Source organism: Cottoperca gobio, chromosome 11, assembly GCF_900634415.1.
Source record: "Cottoperca gobio chromosome 11, fCotGob3.1, whole genome shotgun sequence".
Classification (NCBI taxonomy): Eukaryota; Metazoa; Chordata; class Actinopteri; order Perciformes; family Bovichtidae; genus Cottoperca; species Cottoperca gobio.
This window is the reverse complement of record NC_041365.1, coordinates 1,917,441-1,941,188: the sequence shown is the minus strand read 5'-3', so window position 1 is coordinate 1,941,188 and position 23,748 is coordinate 1,917,441. Positions and strand designations below refer to the sequence as shown.

The window sequence follows — 23,748 nt, the reverse complement described above, 5'->3', positions numbered from 1 at the left end:
TAACAGATCATAGACTTGTTTCAACATTGCTAAGTGCCTTTGTGGATCACATGCGCCCTAAGCCCTCACTCATGCTTCAACTGTAGCAGACTCTACTTCTCTGCTTTAGTGCACATGTGGTCGCCATGAGACTGGTACTTCCTAACCCAGGGCTGGATGACAGGATCCCTAACTATGAGGATCTGGACAGGATGGATAAAGACGAGTCTGATGGCAGGCCCAAGTGGGACAACAAAGCCCAGTACATCCTAACCTGTGTGGGCTTCTGCATTGGGCTCGGTAACGTGTGGCGATTCCCTTACTTGTGTCAAAGTCATGGAGGAGGTAAGACAAAAAGAGTGTTTGACAAGCGTGGATGAGATACTAAAGAGTGGATTTATTGTGATATTATGGGAATGAATGGCCTTTTATGGTGTGTGTGTATATATATATATATATATATATATATATATATATATATATATATATATGATCTCAACGATTTAACTGTGGACTTAACCATTTCACAGTTCATAAAATCACTGGTCGTTACTCAGGCTACCTGCATAAGGCTAAAATGAAAGTTAAATGTATCCCTCATTCATGGAAGAGAGTTGTATGTATGATTCTCAAGAGTAAGACGTCTTCTAAAGTCATGGCTAACCTCTAGCATAACATATGAGTTACAGACAGAGCTCTATATTGGCCAGTGATGGAAAAAGTACTTGTACTTGTTTAAGTAAAAAATACTAGAAATACTCTGTTATACTCTGTTATAAGTAAAAGTCCTGCATTCAAAATCTAGCTTAAGTTAAAGTACAAAAGTATTAGCATCAAAATATACCAAAAGTAAAAGTACTCTTCATGCAGAATGATATATATTACATTCTAATTATTGATGCTACCACTATTTAGGAATTTATCATGATTCATTAGTTGATAAATGTAAAGTAAAATATTTCCCTCTGAGATGTAGTTGAGTAGAAGTATGAAGTAGCATAAAATGGAAATACTAAAGTATAAAGTGGAAAGTATTTAAGTACAGTACTTGATTAAATGTGCCATTGATTTTGGCTTAAGTTGAAACTGAATGCAAGGAATTAATTTGTATCCATGTGTGTGTACAGTATGTGTGTGTTGTTGTTTTCAAAAGTGTCTGTGTTGAGTGTGTCAGTGTGATTGATCCACAGCGAGTGGGACAGGGTTCAAAGTTATAGTTGTAAGTACTTATTAGTAAAGGGACTCGTTAACTAGAGGCCCATAAACTTGTCATGAGTCACAGCGAAAATATGTGAAAATATAATCAAAGAAAACATCAATGTTACATTGTCGTTGTCTATCACAGCATTATATAACAACACATATGTGACCTTGAAGTGTATACTGTACTTCCTTACTACAGTTAATTCCTTACTGCTATCAAACATTTATACACATTTTAATGCTTCCAACGTCCCATCATGTTGTAATTGGCAACACTTCATCAAACCAGTTAGTCCAGAGTCTACTTAGACCAGCATGCAACCTTAAATGCAGAACTCGATAGAAATATTTAATCAACTCAATGCCTCTTCTAGACAACTCTAGCTTACTCTGGCCTGTGCAACTATCTAAACTAATATGTAGGGATGTCACGATCAAGTTGTTTTTTGCACCCGATCCCGATCTGAGACATTTAATATTGAGTATCAGCCGATACCGAGTTCCGATCCGATACTTTTTCGATACTATTTTCTTAGATAATACAGCTGCACAGTGCACACCTCAGGTACATTAAAAAATGCCTGGATTCAAGCTGTTCCTCATGCATATAACTCAAAAATATAAAACCCAATTATAGTTGACATTTTTCAGGTGCGTTTCTGATTCCCTACCTGATCCTGCTGGTGGTGGAAGGAATGCCTCTCCTGCTGCTGGAGTTTGCCATTGGCCAGCGCCTCAGGAAAGGCAGCGTGGGAGTGTGGAGGGCCATCAATCCTTATCTGACTGGTGTTGGTAAGTAAAATAGGTTCTTGAAAAAAGCCAAAGAATAAGACCCCTGGCCCCCAAACAACACGTACGTTATCAATGAGTATCTGGCTTCCTGTGAGTGTGGTATCACAATTAAGGATGCTGTCCCTTTTAGGTATAGCCTCCATGCTGGTGTCCTTATTGATTGGACTGTACTACAACACCTTAGTTGCCTGGATCATGTGGTATCTCTTCAATTCCTTTCAAGACCCGCTGCCTTGGACCCAGTGTCCTCTCAATGTCAATGGGACAGGTTAATATACACACATTTTCAGCACACAAAGCACCCAAATTGCGTCATTATTCATGTGTATTTGTTGCCCCTTCAGGATTTGTACCAGAGTGTCAACGGAGCTCCACTGTGGATTACTATTTTTACCGAGTGACTTTGAATAGTTCGACCTCGATAGCCGACTCTGGAGGAATCCACTGGCCCATAGTACTCTGCCTGTTAACTGCCTGGACAGTCATTGCAATCTGTTGCATAAGGGGCATCGGCACTTCAGGCAAGGTTTGTTGAACTTTCAGTAAAATGGCTGTTAGCTAGGCCCCGCCTCTCGTAGTTACTGTAGACACGCCTTTCCGTCCTCAGAAAGTGTATTTACAGTGATAAAAGATTTACTAGCCTACATGAAATCTGTAGTTATTTTTAAAAGCAATGGGTCCTTGATTTCAGACAGTGGTAGATATAAGCAGTTCTCTCATTTCCAGCCAGGGGCCATTGATTTTGTCAGTTGAAATGACAACTGTTGCTAAAAGCTGTAGCTAGCTAGGCAAGCATAACCTAAGGTTAATGAGGGGTAGGGTTAGGGTTAGGTTAGGGTTAATGAATTTTCAGCTGACTATGGGCCAAGTCAGCATCATCACCAATGTATGATCCATGTAGAAGACGTGGTAATTAGTCACAGTGTAATATGTATGATAAAGAAAAGTTATACTGTTATAAGAGAAAAGGCTTTAGGGTTTGGACTAACCGATGTGTTTGAATGTAACTCTATCTCAGATAACACGATTGTATGAGGTGTCTGCATTGTAAAGTTTCCCAACTCTCCACTGATATAATAGTATCCAGGACCAGCTTCTATACTACGCAATGGAAGTGCTAGTCGTGAACAGGTAGAAAACTAGTTAGCTGGAAATGTAGAGGCTTATGTTAGAGGAGATACATACAGTGAGCATCCATTTAGTCACACTGCTCTTGTGTTTTTGGTTTTAGAAAGGCTAAAAAAATACAATAACCCCAATTGCTCTATCAATGATTCAATGTTTCCTTGTCATGACATCAGGCAGTGTATGTCACAGCCATCCTGCCATACATAGTGCTGGCCATCTTCCTGATCCGAGGACTGACTCTTAAAGGTGCCCTGAATGGATTAAAGTTCCTCTTCACACCAGACGTATGTTTCAAATCTTGATAGGAAAGTTCGATGTCATTGCTCAAGGCCGCATCACAATGTATGCTCCACCGTTGCAGGTTAATGAGTTGATGAATCCAACAACTTGGCTGGATGCGGGTGCCCAGGTCTTTTATGCCTTTGGTTTGGGGTGGGGAGGCCTCATCTCCTTCTCCAGCTACAACCCTGTTCAGTAAGAGACATTTAGAGGAATTGTGTTCTTAAATAAGCAGTTCAACTCTCATTTCGCCCAGTTTGATTGAAAAAAGGTGGTAACAATTCTAAGACCCAAAGTCAACGTGTTTCGTGGTTCTTTTGCTTATTTCTTTTCCCAAGCAACAACTGCGTGCAAGATGCTATGATCCTGTCGGTCGTAACTGGCCTCACCTCAATCTATGCTGCGTCGGTCACCTACTCCATCATTGGCTTCAGGGCCACAGAGAAATATGACAACTGTATCAGTGAGTGAGTAGTCACATGATGTGGGTTTCAATGTTTTTGGTAAAGAGTAGTCCTAAAAGTGCACTTTGAAAAAAAACACGACTGTATCTGTGACTGAGTCCGGTTAATTTCAAAGGCAAGTGGACCTTTTAATTTTTTCAGTTGTGATAAATTGACAAACACACAAATGCTGACTTTCTATCTTACTCAAACTCTTACATTGTATGCCCTGTATACAGAGTATATTCAAGATTTGTTTCTTTTGCGCCATTCTTGTCACATGCTCACACAGGAAGTAAAACTTATAAATTGGTGTAATTGTTCCTCCTTGAAGGGTATTTACCAAAGTAATAGTCTTTTAGCCATGTTGTAGGGCGGCTCTAGCTACACTTAGGAATGCTTTTAGGAAAAAGGTTTGCGGGTGTAGTCCTTCCACCTTTTACATTTGAGTCACAGTAAGAAGGGATCACTTTACAGTCAGTATGGACCCTTTAATTTACTAAAAATATGAATTTATCCTTTCTTGTAAATTCCAGTAATCCAGATTTAGTAATCTGTGACATATTTTTTCCCTAGTAACATCTTGAAATTAATAAATACATTTGAGCTTCCTGAAGACAACATCACTGCAAGCAACTACGAGGCAGCCTTCAATCAACTCAACAGCTCCTCTCCTGATATTGTTCTTGGATTGGACATCAAAACCTGTGACATGCAGAGACTTCTTAGTGAGGTGACTATATTGAATATCTGTCGGATTCCCAAGTTATTATAGTGTTTTACTCTTTTACCTGCATTGTGACTAACTTGTTGTTCGTTCAGGGCGTGGAGGGAACAGGTCTGGCCTTCATTGTGTTCACAGAAGCCATCACCAAGATGCCTGGTTCTCAAATCTGGTCTGTCCTCTTTTTCGTCATGCTTTTCTGCTTGGGTCTCTCAACCCTGTTCGGCAACATCGAGGGGGTGGTGGTCCCACTGAAAGACCTAAATGTATTCCCTAAAAAATGGCCCCATGAAGTATTGACTGGTAACTTGATTAAATCAACTCAATCAGCTTTTCATCTCCCAATAAAACACCTTTGGTGTTGGTCTCTGGTTTATGTTTTTAACACAAGCTTCCTTGTTTTTGTGGACGTGTGTTTCAGGAATAACGTGCGCTGTTGCCTTCATCATCTGTCTTCTGTTTGCGCAGAATTCAGGGATTTATTGGGTAACTCTCTTTGACAACTTCGCTGGATCTGTTCCACTTCTGACAATTGGCTTGTTTGAGATGATAGCTGTTGTTTACATCTACGGCATTGACAGGTTAGTGATCATTCAAACTATTTTAGCAACACATTCTCCATCTGATCCTTGCTGCAAAATAACCAAAGAGAATTAGTATCCTCATGCTGTGAATGTTATTGAACAAAACTTTAGGAAGTTGGCTGACCTACTATTAAAACCCTCTTGTGTGGCAGGTTCAATGAGGACTTCAAGTTCATGGTCGGATATAAGCCCTCCATCTTCTGGCAGGTTACATGGAGGTTCATCAGTCCTCTAATTGTTCTGGTTATCTTAGTTTTCTACCTGGTGACACAAGTCCAAGAAGAGCTCACCTACTTAGTCTGGGATCCCAACTCTGTAAGCAAACAAGCTCTGTGATCAGCTAATATCCCTACTTGGTTGCCTTTTTCTCTACTATTCTCACATTGCAAAATACACACATTTTATGGCACGCTAAATATTTTGAGGTAAATGTTGTTCCTCCATGGTACAGCATATAATAAGTCACTTATCAGTCAACCATACAAATCCTACTGTTTTGTGGTTCACAGGAGGAGTTCCCGTCTCTGGCATCAGTACCATACCCTGCATGGGTATACGTGATCATCTTTCTTTTGGCGGGAGTCCCCAGTCTGGCAGTGCCTGTGTATGCATTATGTAGGCTTGTCTTTATTTGCTGCAAGAAAAAAATGTAACAGAAAATTCAAAAACTGTTTAAAAGTCATATGTTTCAGAATACAACAAAATGCAAGATTCTTCAAGCGCATGATGTTTTATTGATGCACTTTCTGCAAATGGATAGCGGCTGCTACCAATACACTGAACTTACACATTGCTTTATTTAGCCTGCTCCTATGATTCCATGTTTTATTGAACCTTTGTAAATTTAGAGACATGACAGTATGCTGTTTTCCACCCACAATGGTTTTATATTCCCAATTATCTTTGCCGTTGAAACACTTTTCGTCTGTGAAATACAATATACATACAATACATGACTAATGAAATGCAAAGCAAATATCTACCAGGATCTAAAAATGTAAAAATCAAAAGATAAACATTATAGCAAAAGGACAAAATGTGTGTGCATCTGACCTCTGAAAGCATTAATCTACAACTTGGAACATTTATATAATCTTATAACAGATATAGTAGTCTTATTTGTGATCAAGAGAAACTTTTAACTAAAGACACAAGACTGGTTTCTAACAGCATTAGCTCTTTGTTTAATCACCATACAGTATTCCATTATAAACAAGCAGAAAATGTAGAGCAGCAGATTGGCCAAGAGAGGGAGAAGTCACACTGACAGAACACAGAGAGGTACTAAAGTCAGCTGGCAACATACTGCAAGGAGCAGGCACCCTGCATGTGTTAGAGAGAGTGGAGTCTTTGACAGCCATGTTTATTGGGGCTTAAACCTTTTTAATAAACTACTATTACTAGAAATAATGAATCCCTTATTCAAACACTTATCTAATTTAATTTAGTAATAAACAAATGAAAGAGGAGATGGATCGATGTCTGTAATGTTAATACAGTACACTAACAATTAGTAACTTAATTAACTAATAATAATTACTGAGGTTTTATTGATGTTCCAGCCAAACTGAACTTTGGCTCTTCATCATGTATGCACTTGATCAACTGCCAGAATACTACACTTTAATGATTGACAAAATATGTAGCTGTCCACGTGCTGATGTCTTACATAATGACTGAATCCTTTTTGAAAGGTCATTGGCAAGCAATGTGTTAAAGCTTGGTACATACTAGCTGTATACTTTAAATGATATTGTGAGACCTTAAGGCTCATCAATAAATCCTGCAGTCAATAAATACATTCTGGGTTGGTTTCAGAAGTGGGCGATAAAATCTAATTACTGAGAGTCAGGAAGTCCTCATGTAGTCCTCTCTAATTATAAAAAAGTTAAGCGCTAATCTGAAGAAAAAAAAGATGTGTACTAGATTGGAAAAATGTAAGATGTAAAGTCTGAGACATTCGATCACCAGTGAGATTTTTATTTTAGAATATGATCTAGAATAAATGTTTGGGATGTTTTACCCGAGTGATGCTCACAACATTTTACAAGGTACCATGAAAGAAGGCAAAAGGTTAGAGAACAAGGGGTCAATTCATTTAATAATTACAGGGTCCAGCTATATTGTGGGTGTTGTGGAAAAAAAGCATGACACTTTTTAAATATGGAGGATTTGACTATGTAGTTAATTGTCATGTACATTATCATTTATCATCATTGGGGTGGCTGTGGATCATGAGGTAGAGTGGTGGTCGGAGGGTTGGCGGTTCGATCCCCAGCCCTGCAGTCAACATGTCGAAGTGTCCTCCAAGAACCCCAAATTGCTCCCGATGGCCAACGGTGTGTGTGTGAGTGTGTGTGAATGTTTATCACTACTGACGAGCTGATGTGCACCTTGTACGGTCGCCTCTGACTATGTGTGTGAATGCTGATGTGTGTTGTAAAGCGCTTTGAATGGTCGCAAAGGTTGGAAAAAGCGCTCTATAAATGCAGCTCATTTACAATTCATTCCTTAAGTCATAATGAAGATGCTGATGATTAAAATGTTGCCATTAACAACTTTCATTCACCCTGTTATGATTGCAATGTCCGACCTCCTGCAAAGCAGGACCCACCTTAAAGCCCTGATCAGCTCAGTTGGTATCGTGTTATTAGCTTTGAATCCTAAATAAAGCTGAAAAATACACATTTAGCACAACTAGTGGACACACAGTAAAGCTGTTATGGGTAGTTCTTTGTTCTCCACTTTGCCCAGTTGCTAATCCAGCCTAGGGTTCATAAATCCATAACAATATTGCAGGCAGGAGCACAGGTTTTCTTCTCATGGAGGTCTCATCTCTTTCTCCAGGTGCAACTCTACTCAGTGAGTAACTGCCTCCGCTGTCAGTCAGAGGCAGCTCGGGGAACTCTCTGGTCAACAGTTCTCCTCACATAATCGGCCTTGATAATCTTCTTGGAGCAACAACTACGAAAAGGACTCATCGTCGTCATTACTGCCTGCACCTCATTTGTTATCTGCCTCATTAGCAGTCTCAGGGCCACGTAACAATATAACCATGGGAGAGTGAGTTTCAAATAGGGTGAAAGGTGCTGTGCTCCTTGGAGAAGTGGATTTAAAACCCAGGGTATTCTTGCTGTGAGGAGACAGTGCTAAATGCTGTGCCGTTGTTTTTTCATTAAACTTTAACTAACTGGTTGCAGTACAATAGAAATGCAGTGTATGTATTAGCTAATCTTTGAACTGCACTAGATAAAGTGAAAGATCATAAACTAGTTGTGTATTGCAGAGAGCTGAGTGCATACCCTTGGCCCTCACTTTGACTTCCAAGAACGATCGTGTAACGTCTCAGCTTCAGCGTAGTCGCCATGAGACTGGTACTTCCTAACCCAGGACTGGAGGACAGGATCCCTTCCTATGAGGATCTGGACAGGATGGATAAGGAGGAGTCCGGGGACAGGCCCAAGTGGGACAACAAAGCCCAGTACATTCTAACCTGTGTGGGCTTCTGCATTGGGATTGGCAATGTGTGGCGATTCCCTTACTTGTGTCAAACCCATGGAGGAGGTAAGCTCAGATACAAATGGGAAAGGGACAGTTTATTGTCATGGACTGTTAATTCTTGAACGATTGTTGACAAATTATAGTGTGGTTGAGGCACTAAGAACTACCCAATGCCTTTTTGGTATTTTTCTATCTTTAAAATATTATTTTCCTAGAGAAAAGTATTGTACTATTACTTGGACAATAGACTTATTAGATAGCTGAACTGTGAACCCTTTCACTTTCAGAAGATTCACTTGTAATCTAACAATTTAATCTGGTGATTTGTTTAAGTAGATGTAAATATTCTGTGTACACACAGATTAGTGCACAGTAGAAGATTATCCAAATTTAGTTTATGGAAAAACTTTATACCCTTGTTGGCCCAGGACAGCATGTCGCAAGTACAAGCAAACAACAAACCCAACGCCGCCTGCCAGCTACCGTCACGGAGAAAACACAGCAGAGCAGGAAAGCTCGGCAGAGCGAATGGGGTTGTCACCCCATTGTCAACAATATATTTGTGTAATGGTGCTTTGGATCATACTTTCTTTTCAGGTGCGTTTTTGATTCCCTACCTGATCCTGCTGGTGCTGGAAGGAATGCCTCTCCTGCTGCTGGAGTTTGCCATCGGCCAGCGTCTCAGGAAAGGCAGCGTGGGAGTGTGGAGGGCCATCAACCCTTATCTGACTGGTGTTGGTAAGCCTTTTAGGCTCTGGAACAATTTCTCCAAATCAGGGTAAAAAAACCCATCAGTTAACGATTCTGTCCTACTCAGGTATAGCCTCCATGCTGGTGTCCTTATTGATTGGACTGTACTACAACACCTTAATAGCCTGGATCATGTGGTATCTCTTCAATTCTTTTCAAAGCCCGCTGCCTTGGACCCAGTGTCCTCTCAATGTCAATGGGACAGGTTAATATACACACAGTGATTAAGCACCAACACTATACTCGTGATTAAAACACTTAAAGACGACTGTTTCTTGTCCCTGCAGGATTTGTACCAGAGTGTCAACGGAGCTCCACTGTGGATTACTATTTTTATCGAGCGACTCTGAATACTTCGGCCTCTATATCCGACTCTGGAGGAATCCACTGGCCCATAGTTGTCTGCCTGCTAGCTGCCTGGACATTCATATGTGTCTGCTACATACGAGGGATTGGCACTTCCGGCAAGGTAAGTAAGACAAACAATGTTCTTTCCTGAATCACCACGTGTCCAAATTATTAAACGTTTTCTTTCCTTGTCATGACGTCAGGCAGTGTACGTCACAGCCATCCTGCCGTACATAGTGCTGGCCATCTTCCTGATCCGAGGACTGACTCTTAAAGGTTCTCTAAATGGATTAAAGTTCCTCTTCACACCAGACGTATGTTTTAAAACTTGATAGGAAAGTTCGATGTCATTGCTCAAAGCCACATCACAATGTATGCTCCACCGTTGCAGGTTAATGAGTTGATGAATCCAACGACTTGGCTGGATGCGGGTGCCCAGGTCTTTTATGCCTTTAGCTTAGCTTGGGGAGGCCTCATCTCCTTCTCCAGCTACAACCCTGTTCAGTAAGAGACATTTACAGAAGCCCTGTCACTATAATGATAGTAGCCATTCTCAAACATGATGCGTCCTGAACCGTTTGCCTTTTTTCTTTCTTGTTTCTCCAAGTAATAACTGCGTGCAAGATGCTGTGATCCTGTCGGCAATAACTGGCCTCACCTCTATCTATGCTGCGACAGTCACCTACACCATCATTGGCTTCAGGGCCACAGATAAATATGACAAGTGTATCAGTCAGTGAGTAGTCACATGATGTGGGTTTCAATGTTTTGGAAAGGGGTGGCACTAAACGTTTTACTTTATTACTTACTTTATAGTGTGGTGTGTATAACCCTCATAAGATACATTCCAGAAATCTGAATTTAACCTTGTGTAAATTCTAGTGATGCAGAGCTATTTACCAGTGACATTTCCCCCCTAGTAACATCATGACCTTGTCAAATAAATTCGAGCTTCCTGAAGACAACATCACTGCAAGCAACTACGAGGCAGCGTTCAATCAACTCAACAGCTCCTATCCTGATATTGTTCTTGGATTGAACATCAAAACCTGTGACATGCAGAGACTTCTTAGTGAGGTGACTATATTGAATATCTGTCGGATCCCATGTTGTTTGCTACAACCTGCACTAACTTGAGTCTGTGCAGGGCGTGGAGGGAACAGGTCTGGCCTTCATTGTGTTCACAGAAGCCATCACCCAGATGCCGGGTTCTCCAGCCTGGTCTGTCCTCTTTTTCGTCATGCTTCTCTGCTTGGGAATCTCAACCCTGTTTGGCAACATTGAAGGGGTGGTGGTCCCACTGAGAGACCTGAATGTGATACCTAAAAAATGGCCCCAAGAAGCAGTGACTGGTATTCTGTTTTGTGGTTAAACTAAGTTTAGTTTGTCTGATTCTTGTTTTTAACACAAGCTTGCATGTTTCTGTGGACGTACGTTTCAGGTCTAACATGTGCCGCAGGCTTCATCATCACCCTCCTGTTTGCACAGCAGTCAGGGATTTATTGGGTAACTCTCTTTGACAACTTCGCTGGATCTGTTCCACTTCTGACAATTGGCTTGTTTGAGATGATAGCTGTTGTTTACATCTACGGCATTGACAGGTTAGTGATCATTCAAACTATTTTAGCAACACATTCTCTATCTGATACTTGCTGCAAAATAATCAAAGAGAATCAGCAGCGTCATGCTGTGAATGTTATTGAACAAAACAAACCCATTTAAATTCTGAATTCATGACTCTTCAAAACTTTGAATGCTAATTAAAACCCTCTTGTGTGGCAGGTTCAATGAGGACTTGGAGTTCATGGTCGGATATAAGCCCTCCATCTTTTGGCAGGTTACATGGAGGTTCATCAGTCCTCTAACTGTTCTAGTTATCTTAGTTTTCTACTTGGTGACACAAGTCCAAAAAGAGCTCACCTACTTAGTCTGGGATCCCAAATCTGTAAGCAAACAAACTCTAATCTGTGTTCATTTATATTTGGGTGTATCAGTTTTGATCTCTCAGCATTTGGTTGCTATTGGTATAATTGGTTGCTATTTTTGTAATGATAATAATCTTCGATACATCATGAATTTGTCTAGTTTGCAAACATTTTTATGGTAAATATTGTTGACTGCATAGCATAGAGTGGTAACAAGTTATACTATTTATTGTGCGGTTCACAGGAGGAGTTTCCATCTCTGGCATCAGTACCGTACCCTACATGGATCAATGGCGTCATCTTCCTTTTGGCGGGAGTCCCCAGTCTGGCGGTGCCTGTGTATGCATTATGTAGGCTGGTCTTTGTTTACTGCAAGAAAAAATAAAATCCAGTGAAAGAATTAGCCACATTTCTAAATTAATTAACATGTCCTACATTTTAAAGTGGAATAAAATGAAAGATTATTTAATCTGTTATGTTGCTTTATTTAAAATAAATCCTATTATTCAAAGTAATACGGCAAACAGTGTTTCTTATATTCATGCACAAGTTCTTAAAGGAGACATCTGCTCATGTTCATACTTTTATCTTGAGTTTCTAGAACATGCTCACTCTCTGTCTGTCCTTCTGAGCCTTTCTCTTTAAGGCCCGCCTCCCAAAAAGCCCAGTCTTCTCTGATTGGTCAGGGTTTTTAATCACCTCATCTGTGCTGCAGTGTCATTGTAGCTAGGGAACCACTGTAAACAAGTTTAGCTGCACTTCTTCCGTGAATATCACCGCAATAACCGCTTCTAAACAAAAAACTTTACACTGCACATGCTCCAGCTGGAAACTGATCCGAAGTCGGGGAGAAATTAACATCGGAAACCAAGATTAAAGATTTCCCTCCATCACATAATGTCAGCTTACATATACACTAAGTTTTAGGTTGTATCTTTGCAGGTACATTGGTGAGAAATGATCTACAGAGATCAGTGAAGAAGAAATGTAGAATGACAATACATTAACATTGAACCTAAAATTGGATATACATGCACAAATGCACAAAGTGGAAAAGCCACAACTTGTATGTAAACTGTCCAGATCATGTCCTCCAATTGGGATAAAGAGTTCCTAGTATGCTGAATGAGTATGTATACACTGGTAATAGAGCTATGAGGTCACAGTGTTCATCCTGACGCATCTTCCTATGGATACCGAGACTTTTCCGATGGTGCTGGATGCAGTGTTGTCTTCAGATCATCACTTCACTGAAACATGAGACCTGCCCAGCAATAGTTTCCTCCTCTTATGGTTTCTTATACTGGAGAAAGGTCTAATGCAGGGGTCAGGAACCTATGGCTTGCAAGCCATATTGGCTCTTTCGATGACGCGATATGGCTCGCAGACAATTTTGAGTTGACATTTTAACAAGTAATAAATAATTATACTGTGTCATTTTAAAGTAAAACATTTAGCAGCGGATTTTGTTTTAATTCTCCCCTCTCCTTTCCTCCACTCTGTCTCTGACTGTAACTGTGTGCGCACGTGTTTGTGTGTGTGTGTGTGTGTATGTGCGTGTGTGTGTGTGTGTATGTGTGTGTGTGTGTGTGTGTGTGTGTGTAGGGGGCGGAGCCCTGCCCTTCGCGAAACAGCTGAGGAGAAACTGCGCAAAGCAAGCAGTAGACCAGGGGTGTCAAACTCAATCACAGAGAGGGCCAACATTAAGGCATCGTTTCGGAGGTGAAGCTTGGAAACTGCAGCGCCCACAGAGTCACACTTTACATTGAGTGTGTCGTTACACTGGAGGTCAATCAGCTCCATTTGGATGTTCACATGTGCTGTTTTCACGTCAACTGCAAACGGATTGCTGAGCAGTTCATGCGCAGTCGGGAACACAGCGGTGGAGATGGTTTGTCCGTGTTTGGAAACACGTAGTGACCAAAGTTTCCTTCTGCATCAGAGTCTCCCACAGGCAGCTCGGCTCTCACTGCAGACAATGGTAGGGGAAACACTGATACCGCTTTTAGTACTCGGATTTTATTAAATATATGGCTCTCAAGGAAATACATTTAAAAATATTTGGCTTTTATGGCTCTCCCAGCCAAAAAGGTTCCCGACCCCTAGTCTAATGGGTCGAGGAACACCTGGTCAAAAACAGAAGCTTCCGGACCTAGCATCAGGTCACTGAGATTATCTGTGAAACGTGTCATGATTAATCAGGGCCGTCCATGTACAACTGCAGATACATTTAGTCTTGAATGGAGGAGAAGCATGTATTTACAAGATGCGTGGGGATCACAGTACGTATATCAAGGTGATTACAGTATGACAGGAAGGAAAGTTACGGCTGTTGCTCAGGAGGTAGAGTGGTCATCCACCAAGAGAAGGGACGGTGGTTCGATCCCCGGAACTTGTGGTCAACATGCCGAAGCAAGGCCGAGTCTGCAGGTGAGCTCACTCCCGTCCAGACACCCAATGATAAGGAGAGCCGGCTATTCTCTCAGTTTCTCCCTGAGTCTGTCAGAGAGGAAATGTTTGAGCAGCATGGATCCTGGATAAGACACACAAAAGGTACAGAGAATCATAGATCAGAGGGCTTTCCCCATGATATCAGATGAGGAGATCCTGAAGTACCAGCAACGCTTCACAGAGCCTCGTCTGTCCAACTGGGATGTTGTGTGGTGATTTCGATGTGGAGGTAGAAACACAACAGTCTAGCTGGATGGTTGTTTACTGAGCACAGTGGAGGCCAGGGGCTTGTCTCTAGTACTGAGGGGAAACATCTTAAAGCTGGAATTCAAAGCCTCAATCCTCTCATGTTTATGGCTGGCGACTCTGATACCGAGAGAGCAGATCAGATCACAAACAGAGCTTTGGTGAAAGAATCCATCATCAGATTTATTTTAAAGCAAGAACTTCTACAAACCGCAGGACCATAAGACCCAGGTCTTTGAAAACGAGCTTGTGGAGCATATCAACTTAGAAATATTGAAGAGTATTGAAACAGAGTCCGGAACCTCAAACGCCTTGAGGATCCAAAGAACAAAATTAAACTGGGCCAGGAACTGTGGTAGCCAATCACAATCACTCTATGCAAGGCCTGATGGGGCCTGATGGAAGATGTCAGGATGGCCTTGGTGGCCTGCAGCCTCTTAGCCACAGAAATCATGAACCACCTGAAGCCTACTGTGAGCTTTGTAGCAGACACCAAGCCTGGAGATGAAATGTATATTTCAAACAAACTAAATTAAGTGCTTTAAAGACTGAGTATAATTAAGAAGGTGAGTCAGTATTATACCAGGAGCCGATGAAGTGACTGAAGTACTGGAGGATGTTGATGTTGCTCAGGTTTACACCAGCAGGTGGCAGAAACAGCTTGAATAAGTTTAACAAGAAGGGAATAATATCTTATCTTAATTCAAATGATCACATTTTTTTTATTGACATTTACACTTGTTTCTACTTTATCTGCCAGGAGTTATTAAAAAGCTTTAAATAGATTTTGTCCTGACTGTTTGAATCTGCACTAATCAATATCTTCATAAATAAGAATAGGTTCACAATTTTACTCGTTTCTTTTTCTTCAGTTTTTCACATATGTGCTTTCCCTCTCCCTGATTATTTTAAATGTATAAACTTTGCTGTATAAGTAAAGTTTGACGAACTGAAGAAAGACACAGCTCTGTTATGATGTCTTTTTTATTGACGTGTGACATTGAAACAGCATCACCAGGTTATCTATTATTTGAGCAGACATTCCGGTAAATAAAAAAAAAGGGAGGCTTATCTACTAAATCATTACGCCTCAGATTTTTCACATCCTCCCTGGTGGCCTAATTTCTTCATAAAAAAAAAAAAAACTGGAATTGAATAAAAGCAGTGATTTATAGGACATTAAAGGACAGCCTTCTAAAGAGAGCAAGACAGAGGACGAGGGAGGAGCACTGCACATCATTCAGACTAAACTACGCAAGGCAGTGTTTATATTTTGACATTCACTGAGATCGGGGGAAGAATTCTGGACTAAATCAAAATCTATATACTCCCTGATTGTGGTGTATGTTAAGATAAGGAGAGTTGCATCCCTACTGGAGTTGTACTGAGCTTTTTTTGCTAGCTGAGGATGAGCCAAACAAAAGACTCTGGGGTGGAGGAGAGACCCAAATGGGACAACAAGGTTCAGTACCTGTTGACATGTATTGGCTTTGCAGTGGGACTTGGAAACGTCTGGCGTTTTCCTTACCTGTGCCAAATCTACGGAGGAGGTGAGATGCTTTTATATGAGCTGCTTTATATTTCTCCAAGTTTATCACTTGTAATTATTTCAGAAACACTTTAGATTCTCTTTCTGCCTCACAATAATTAGTCATTAATACATGGACTATTGTCATGATGGTGAGTCTTATCGCTGTGTGATTGATCATGGGATTGTTTCCGCTCAACTGACACAATTTCTGTTCTTACTTCCTCATAGTTTCGAGTTAGATATTTAGTTTTGTTCTAATGGACCTTGGTAAGGGTTAAAACGAGTAAACAGCTAATCTTGTAAATGTGCGTAGGCTCTATGAACTCCACATATTGACTCCAGTGGTGGTTTTCAACACGTTTTTGGCTGATGTGTAGCTGTGAGGTAAATGTATACTTCATGTGTTCAGGTGCATTCCTCATCCCCTACCTGATAGCGCTGGTGTTTGAGGGTCTCCCTCTGCTCTACCTGGAGTTGGCTATAGGACAGAGGCTCCGCATGGGCAGCATCGGTGTCTGGAACTCCATCTCACCGCTACTGGGTGGAGTCGGTGGGTGGTCTATAAGCATCAGTGACATTTATAAGGATTATTAAATGTTAAATGTTATTTATTTCTTGTGTGTAGGAATTGCCTCCATGTTGGTGTCGTTCCTGGTGGGCATTTTCTACAACACCATCCTGGCCTGGGTGCTCTGGTACTTCTTTCACTCTTTCCAAAACCCCCTGCCCTGGAGCCAGTGTCCACTCAACGATAACCTCACAGGTAACTCCATCCGTCATTCTAGCCGTCACACTGCGATTGCTACTACCACAGTAGTACTAACACAAAAAATAATTCTAATGTTTCAAATTGGGTTTGAGATAAAAGTATCATTATAATAAAGTTACAAGAGGACTCTTAACTGTCAGGCTCCACGTGGGCATGCCCGGTCAAATTTAATGGAAAAACGACTTTATTGTTTTATGGCACCAAGAGATCCTGCAACACAACATAACATAACTAGAAGGGCACTCGGAGTGCTCAGACTTCCGGCATTTGTGTATCTGCCTCGTGATTTGGATCCGCTCCAAAATGTAATGGGTTCTTCCTTGACCCATGCTTTACCCTTCTACCAAGTTCCATGAATATCGTGCGAGTAGTTTTTTTTGTAATCCTGCTGACAAACCAACGCGGAGATCGGCAACCTCCGCCAAGGTTAATGGTGTCTTCGCGTGCTCCTCGGATAGCTTAGAGATTTCAACCCAACATTTACTTTTGTCTCTGCAAGTCGTGTACCAAAACTGTTGCCAATTTTCAGAATTAAGTCCCAGTCGGTAACTAATTTCTTTCGGTTAATCCGATTTATATTTCTTTATATATATTATAATTCTGAACGGCATGGATCCAAATAGGCTTTAATGTGGAGTGTGTGAAGAGCACACCAGCAAACTACTTCTGGTACCGGGAGACCCTGAACATCACACCTGACATCGAGACCAGCGGCTCTCTACATTGGTGGCTGGTCGTCTGTCTGGCCAGCGCCTGGTGTGTGGTCTACATCTGCTTCATCAAAGGCATCGAGTCCGTGGGGAAGGTCTGTTTTCGTGGTGAAACAATGTATTTCAAAAGCAGCCACATGCATCCTTGACAATTACTGAATATGTATAAAGTTAATGAACGCTGTATCTCATGTTTGCCTGTTTCAGGCTGTGTATGTGACCGCCACATTCCCTTACCTGGTGCTGACTATTTTCCTGATCCGTGCCCTCACTCTGCCTGGAGCTACTGATGGACTGGTGTACCTCTTCACTCCTGATGTGAGTTTGGTCACGTGTTGCTACTAAAAGTGCTGTAAGATTGTGACACAGTGACCTGATGTGTTGTGTTCCTGCTGGCTGCAGTGGGAGATACTGAAGAACCCTCAGGTGTGGCTGGACGCTTTCACCCAGATCTTCTTCTCTCTGTCTCTGGCCTTCGGAGGACTCATAGCTTTCTCCAGCTATAATGCAGAGAAGTAAGGACTACAACTCCCTCAGTCAAATGAAGATGGTTTGTGTGTGACTTTCTTTCTGTTCTGTGTCCATTAGAAACAACTGTGAGAGGGATGCTGTTCTAGTGGGAGTAATAAACAGTGCCACATCTCTCTACGCCTCCATTTCCATCTTCTCCATCCTGGGATTTAAAGCTACCTCCGGCTTCAACTCCTGTGTTAAAGAGTACGTACTGTACGCACACTTATTCTATGTCATTCTGAAGCCTGTTTGAAATTCTTGCGGATACCGATGAGGCAGATCTTTTCTGTAATCCCATCTGCAGAAACATCTTGGCTCTGACGAACCACTTTGAGATTTCAGACCAGAACATAACAGTGGAGAACTACGATCACTGGTTTAAGTATCTGAACGGTTCATCTCCAGGTGACGTGGCAAGTTTGGACCTGAGGCCCTGTGACCTGCAAACATTTCTTGACCAGGTATTGTTTCCCATCTCGTGTATTGCTTTCTTTTTGTCTCATTCTGCTTCCTCTAAATTCCTGGTTGTTTTCTGTTCTCGCCTCCCCGTTCGTTCTCTGATGTTCAGCACATCATGTGCCAGACAAACCTGTACAGTCAGTTCATGTTTCCTCATTACTTCCTCCCCCAGAGTGCTTCAGGTACCGGCTTGGCTTTTATTGTGTTCACTGAAGCAGTGATAGAGATGCCGGGCTCGCAGATATGGGCCATACTGTTCTTCGTCATGCTCTTCAGCTTGGGTCTCTCCTCCATGTTTGGCAACATAGAGGGAGTCCTCACGCCCATCAACGACCTCAAATTAGTGCCCAAGTGGATCCCAAAGGAAGCCATAACAGGTACCTGCAAATCAGCTTATGTTGTTCTAAAGTCAAAGGGATACATAGTTTCCCCTTTGAATCCCGTCTCTGAACAAACGTTTTGTCTCACGTCCTCAGCGATCGTCTGCTTGGTAGCCTTCTTGACGGCTCTCATCTTCACCCTGGGTTCGGGAAACTACTGGGTGGAGGTCTTTAACGGCTACGTGGGCTCGGTACCGCTGCTCATCATCGCATTCTTTGAAATTATTGGAGTCGTTTATGTCTATGGAATGAAAACGTAACTCTTGTCTTCTTTGATACTCTGTAGTGTTACGCTGTAGTCTTATGACACTTCCCAGAATGCGAAACATTTCCTTGTATTCAGTTTCAGTGAAGACATCTTTTTCATGACTGGGAAGAAGCCCAACATCTTCTGGAAGGCATGCTGGATGTTCATCAGTCCTTTCTTGCTCCTGGTGGTGTTGATCGCCTACGTGGTCGTCCAGGCACAGAAACACCCGACTTATCCTACATGGAACCCAGCTTACGTAAGCAAGTCCAGGGTATTATAATAGGATATATATACTGTAGATATAGTGCTGTAAAAATCCTAAAAGTAAAGTTTCAGTGAATATTTAGCTGCTATAATCAAAAACCAAAAAGTAAAAATGCTAGAAAGTATTTCTTCTTTTATACATTTTCTTCAGGAACTTTTCCCACAAACTGAAGTGAAGCCGTATCCAGACTGGGTGTTTGCCATCATCATCCTCCTCTGTGTACTACCTGTGATCTCCATCCCTCTGGTGGCTCTCTACAAACTCATCTGCTGTGGAATCAAGAAGTCTTCTGCTCCTGCTCAACTTAATCCCTACTGCAATGAAGGCTTTGAGGTTGAAACACGGGAACAGGAGAACCAGTAACAATGTTACTCCACAGAAACTGAAACAATCCTCCTGATCAGTGTCGATGCTTCGGTGGAACATGTAGTCATGCTGAACTGTAATATAGACGTTTCTATTGGTTTCTCGTGTTTTACTTTTATCCTGACCTGGTAACTCACAATTGAACATTAATGCATCGTTAACACTTAATTTAAATGTCATGACAAATCTTAAGCTGCTTGCTGTTCATAGAAAGGCCTTTCAAAATAAGATAAAAAAACTGAACAACATCAAACTCACCATTTGAATATTTCTGTGAATTATTTACATACAAAGGATCTTCCAAGTGACGTGATGTGTTTTTGGTGGAAAACTACTACAAAGTGTAAATCAAAGTCCAGAGATACAAAAAGCAGTGAGATGAGGCGCACGGTAGAACAGCAGCTGGCTGCTTTTCAATGATCCAGCTTTTCAATGATCCATCTTTATTGGTGTGGTGGTTACTTTTTTATACGGTGTGTTAATGAGGTTTTATCACTTAGATGTTCTATATGAGATAGGACAGTGTTTATCTCTCTAAAGTCTCTTTCCTGACACTCTACATGTATTTCTTTGGGACACGGCAGATCAGATAAATCCAAATCACTCGAGTCATGAGACAATTAAAAAAATAAAAAGGTTTGTCGGGGCGCCGCATATACAAAGACTCTCTCTCCTCCTTTCCTAATCTTAAATCACTATCATTAAAGGCACAAATGCCCAAAAAATAATATTTGTACTTTCGGTAATATAATGTAATATAAAGTATATAATGTAATATAAAGTATATAATGTGACGTCGGGGGAAATTCTCAGTTCCCACCTTATCAAAAGACTTTTTTTCTTTTTCATGATGAACTGTAAAAATAATCCACCTGAACTCTTTCCTGTAAATTGGAATTAAAGTTGGCAGTAAAATGACTTGTGTGCATGTAAGATCGTGTCGTATGTGGATTTACTGGGTTGGGTGCACCTCTCACAAAGTCCACATTTAAAGGGATCGGCCTTCTAGGCAAATTGTAATGATTAAATCTTTCAACGAACACATGACCAAAAACAAAAAACGACAGAGAAGCAGCTCCACCTCTTCGTACTGCACAATGCCAGTCTGAGCTTTACTGCTTAAAATCAGTCCTGGAGAACTTAAAACAGATTTAAAAACTTGAAATGTTGCCTTTGTTGCTGAGCCTGGTAAGCTGATATACATATTAGTCCATATCCAATATCATCTGCAGGAAGTAGACGGGGTTCTTAGCAACGGTCTGACCAAAGGGCAAACTGGGGACACACATGGAACCTAAAGAGAAATAGGAAACACAGATGAAGACAGAAGTGAAAACAGAGACGAGCCCGTTCAGATGTTTACATTCTGAGATAAAAGATGGAACAATCAGTTCTCAGCTCAGTTATTGATTGATAACCCTCCCTGTGCTTGCTTTAATAGCACATTGAAGAGTGTGTAAAGGTGTGTGTTTACCTGAACTGTATTTCAATACTTCTGGTGGTGAATGGAAACTAATTATATTCGCAGAGCCCGTTGCGTTTATTTAACAGACGGTCATTACAACAGTAAAGATTATGGTACATAAGTAGGATTGCAAACAAAAGAGAAACAAAGGGTCAAACGTAAAGTTACTGTCTTTACCTGCATGCATGAAGCAGCACCAGCTCGTAGATGTTCTTGCAGACCGCCTCAAGGGAATTGGGGAAACGGATGTGTTAGCGTGCAAATTCAAAAACGTTTTTGGAAGGTAAACTTTGGGAAAATAATAAGTGTACATGATACATAACAGGCAATATCAACTAGCTATATATTATCTATTCCGTTTCACAATTTTTCCTGTGCGCATTTACTGATATTTACTATTAATCTGTAACAAACATTGTTTGTCCATTAAGTTTTGAAGTCATAAACTCTGTTATTCTGTAACTTGACAAGTTTACAAGCGTTATTTACTACCTTGTTGTTGTTTGAGAATATTTTCCGTTAATTAGTACAAAGTGCAGGAGAAGGGGGTTAGGGTCAGCTTACAGGAAACCATAAAGACGCCCAAAAGCACAATAACTTCTGCATGCACACTTGAGACAATAAATCTGAAGTTTGATTAGACGTGATGGGATGCTTCACCTAAGATAGTCCGTGTCCAACAACAGTCCACACCGGGGGGAAGAGGCAGTGAGGGGGCGGAACATGCCGGGACAGGATCCAACGCTTCCCGACCACCAGACCGTACTGTGGCACCCCGCCAAGCAACATCCTACTACCGCTAAATAAAAAAATATTCAGCATCATGTTAAATCTGTGTCTATCTGCAGCACTTAATGGACCTGCTGCAATTAACTGGAAACAAATCTTCAGCTCTGGAAACTAAAAAGATGCATCATGTCTCTATGTCTCATCCAGAGTCCATTTTCCCTGCTTTCATCTCCTCACATCCTCGTCTTGAACATGAATCTATAAATTGACTACACACTGTGTAAAGCTCAGCTGCCAGGCTTTGAACAGAACTTTGCAGCTACATATCAAGTTACCATGATGACGCCATAATCATGTTGTGTACAAGTGTGGGCTTTTATTTTACCTTTTTGACTGGCCTGATTAAAACATCTTCCAGGCTCTTGCCTTATATAGGTGAGGACAGGTAATTGTTTAAATAATCAAATGTACTTGTTTTTGTCAAAAGCAACATGATGCAATATTTAAAGAGTGAACAAACTTCTGATTTCATGTGTTTTTATGAACCTTCTTCAGTCCTTAATGTTAATGTCGTGTTTCTGTGTAACATGTAATATGCAAGGCTAAACACACATGTGCAGTTTGTTTACCTTTTTTTTCTGCCACCGGGCTTCCCCTGGTAACCCTTCAGCCTTGAGGTTTAGTTTTTTTTGTTTTATCTTATAGTCATGGAATTGGTTTTATCTGTTTATTTCAAAAGTGCTATTTGTTGATCAAAAGAGAAACAGAATGCAGAAGAGAGTCAAATGTGTCTTGTTTGGCTTCCAGTAACAATTTTACCGTCAAGAAAGTGACGACCGATGAATATGCTGTCTGACTTTCCCTACAGTCATGATAGTCTGAACAGTGATATGTGGGAACAACTTGGTGCGTGTAGTTCTTGAGAAATGTTTGTGCTTTGTGTCAAACATCTACAGGACACAGATAGAGGAGCTACAGTACAGAAGCACTGCCCTCTGCTGCTGCACACGTGTTATTACATCTACAGAAGTTGATGACAGAAATACACGCACTCAGTAGAGCTGCAGGGGTGCAGAGCTGTGAAATGTAAAATAGCAGACTGTATACAGAACAGAGCTGCATGCTGGGTTTTTTTTTTAGCTCCTACTTAGGTTGTGCAATGGGTTGGATCCCTGGATCAATAAGGCGGAAATGTGAAATGATAAGACTGTGGAATCGTTTGCTTGATACTTCAGAAAGTGAGAGCCTCTCAATCTTGCAGCTGCGCAAGAAGCACCTGAAAAAGAAATGAAGCTGTGTGCCCCAGATCTCATCATCCATCGTTCAATCTGTTACGAATTGAAATGTGTTTGATGTGTGGGGAAGGTATTAAACACACAACTGACTAAACTGAATGAATGAAAGTCTGAAATTACAGTTCAACACAAGGACATGGTTGGGCCTCGTGATTAGATAATACGGCAGGAGCCACCTTATAAACTATAAAGCTGCAGCTAGTTGACACACAGTGAGAATGTTTTTGCTGCATAAAACCAGCGACAGTGTTGTAGGCATCTCTGTTTGATCCTCCTATTGTGCAAAAGTGTATCCAAAGGTTTATCTGACACCAATATGAGACTTCAGACGTCTGTCAAATCTAAAATCTCTTCTAAAGTTACAGTGTTTCTAATTTGAAATTCCCTCTTTGTGCTTTAGCAGACAGTGTTTCCTTGTGTACAGTGGAAGGATAACAGGATGGATGATGAGACGGCTTGTCTTGGTGCTTCCACATGCAGACAGACAGCACTGACATCGATATGATCACATTAGAAACTCACCTCACCTGCATGTCTGTGGACTGCAGCACCTGAAGGAAACTCACACAGACACTGGATATGAGGAAGTGAGGTGGAGCGCTAGATTAAGCAACAATGTTAACAATAATATGATTTGTGTGGCAGGTATAACGTCAAATACAT

The 23,748-nt window shown here is 41.2% G+C and overlaps 3 protein-coding genes across 5 annotated transcripts; all 3 read left to right on the top strand.

The window, feature by feature from the left end:
* Positions 1-119: 119 nt before the first annotated feature.
* LOC115016020 (sodium-dependent neutral amino acid transporter B(0)AT1-like) lies at positions 120-5,785 on the top strand. The gene is made up of 12 exons (XM_029443688.1): positions 120-324; positions 1,834-1,974; positions 2,105-2,242; positions 2,319-2,500; positions 3,276-3,386; positions 3,464-3,576; positions 3,720-3,848; positions 4,401-4,557; positions 4,647-4,851; positions 4,970-5,129; positions 5,285-5,447; positions 5,642-5,785. Exons 1-12 carry the CDS (start codon positions 126-128, stop codon positions 5,783-5,785), a joined length of 1,842 nt encoding a protein of 613 aa, XP_029299548.1. The 5' UTR covers positions 120-125.
* A 2,712-nt stretch (positions 5,786-8,497) lies between these two features.
* On the top strand, positions 8,498-12,041 carry LOC115015941 (sodium-dependent neutral amino acid transporter B(0)AT1-like). The gene is made up of 12 exons (XM_029443598.1): positions 8,498-8,696; positions 9,231-9,371; positions 9,451-9,588; positions 9,671-9,852; positions 9,935-10,045; positions 10,123-10,235; positions 10,339-10,467; positions 10,652-10,808; positions 10,879-11,083; positions 11,173-11,332; positions 11,514-11,676; positions 11,901-12,041. The coding sequence occupies exons 1-12, from the start codon at positions 8,498-8,500 to the stop codon at positions 12,039-12,041; spliced, it is 1,839 nt and encodes a 612-aa protein (XP_029299458.1).
* Positions 12,042-13,793: 1,752 nt separating this feature from the next.
* LOC115015937 (sodium-dependent neutral amino acid transporter B(0)AT3-like) lies at positions 13,794-20,498 on the top strand. 3 transcript variants are annotated; one of them, XM_029443595.1, is made up of 13 exons: positions 13,794-14,086; positions 15,850-15,903; positions 16,294-16,434; positions 16,510-16,647; positions 17,277-17,458; positions 17,571-17,681; positions 17,766-17,878; positions 17,952-18,080; positions 18,181-18,337; positions 18,508-18,712; positions 18,812-18,971; positions 19,059-19,221; positions 19,381-20,498. In XM_029443595.1, the coding sequence occupies exons 3-13, from the start codon at positions 16,383-16,385 to the stop codon at positions 19,591-19,593; spliced, it is 1,623 nt and encodes a 540-aa protein (XP_029299455.1). In that variant the 5' UTR covers positions 13,794-14,086; positions 15,850-15,903; positions 16,294-16,382; the 3' UTR covers positions 19,594-20,498. The 3 variants fall into 3 exon arrangements, with proteins under 3 accessions (XP_029299455.1, XP_029299454.1, XP_029299453.1); XM_029443594.1 differs by having other exon boundaries at positions 13,794-14,919; XM_029443593.1 differs by lacking the exon at positions 13,794-14,086 and having other exon boundaries at positions 15,579-15,903.
* Positions 20,499-23,748: the final 3,250 nt, after the last annotated feature.

What these genes read in the sequence shown, in the direction of transcription:
- LOC115015941 (XM_029443598.1), top strand. Translation starts at nt 8,498, where the DNA reads ATGAGACTGGTACTTCCTAACCCAGGACTGGAGGACAGGATCCCTTCC. An exon ending in TCCAGCTACAACCCTGTTCA is followed by an intron (nt 10,236 to 10,338) that starts GTAAGAGACATT and finishes TGTTTCTCCAAG; the next exon opens with TAATAACTGCGTGCAAGATG. An exon ending in TAGTCTGGGATCCCAAATCT is followed by an intron (nt 11,677 to 11,900) that starts GTAAGCAAACAA and finishes TGCGGTTCACAG; the next exon opens with GAGGAGTTTCCATCTCTGGC.
- LOC115015937 (XM_029443593.1), top strand. Translation starts at nt 15,762, where the DNA reads ATGAGCCAAACAAAAGACTCTGGGGTGGAGGAGAGACCCAAATGGGAC. An exon ending in GTGCCAAATCTACGGAGGAG is followed by an intron (nt 15,904 to 16,293) that starts GTGAGATGCTTT and finishes TCATGTGTTCAG; the next exon opens with GTGCATTCCTCATCCCCTAC. An exon ending in ACTCAACGATAACCTCACAG is followed by an intron (nt 16,648 to 17,276) that starts GTAACTCCATCC and finishes GGATCCAAATAG; the next exon opens with GCTTTAATGTGGAGTGTGTG.
- LOC115016020 (XM_029443688.1), top strand. Translation starts at nt 126, where the DNA reads ATGAGACTGGTACTTCCTAACCCAGGGCTGGATGACAGGATCCCTAAC. An exon ending in AGTTCCTCTTCACACCAGAC is followed by an intron (nt 3,387 to 3,463) that starts GTATGTTTCAAA and finishes CCACCGTTGCAG; the next exon opens with GTTAATGAGTTGATGAATCC. An exon ending in TCCAGCTACAACCCTGTTCA is followed by an intron (nt 3,577 to 3,719) that starts GTAAGAGACATT and finishes TCTTTTCCCAAG; the next exon opens with CAACAACTGCGTGCAAGATG.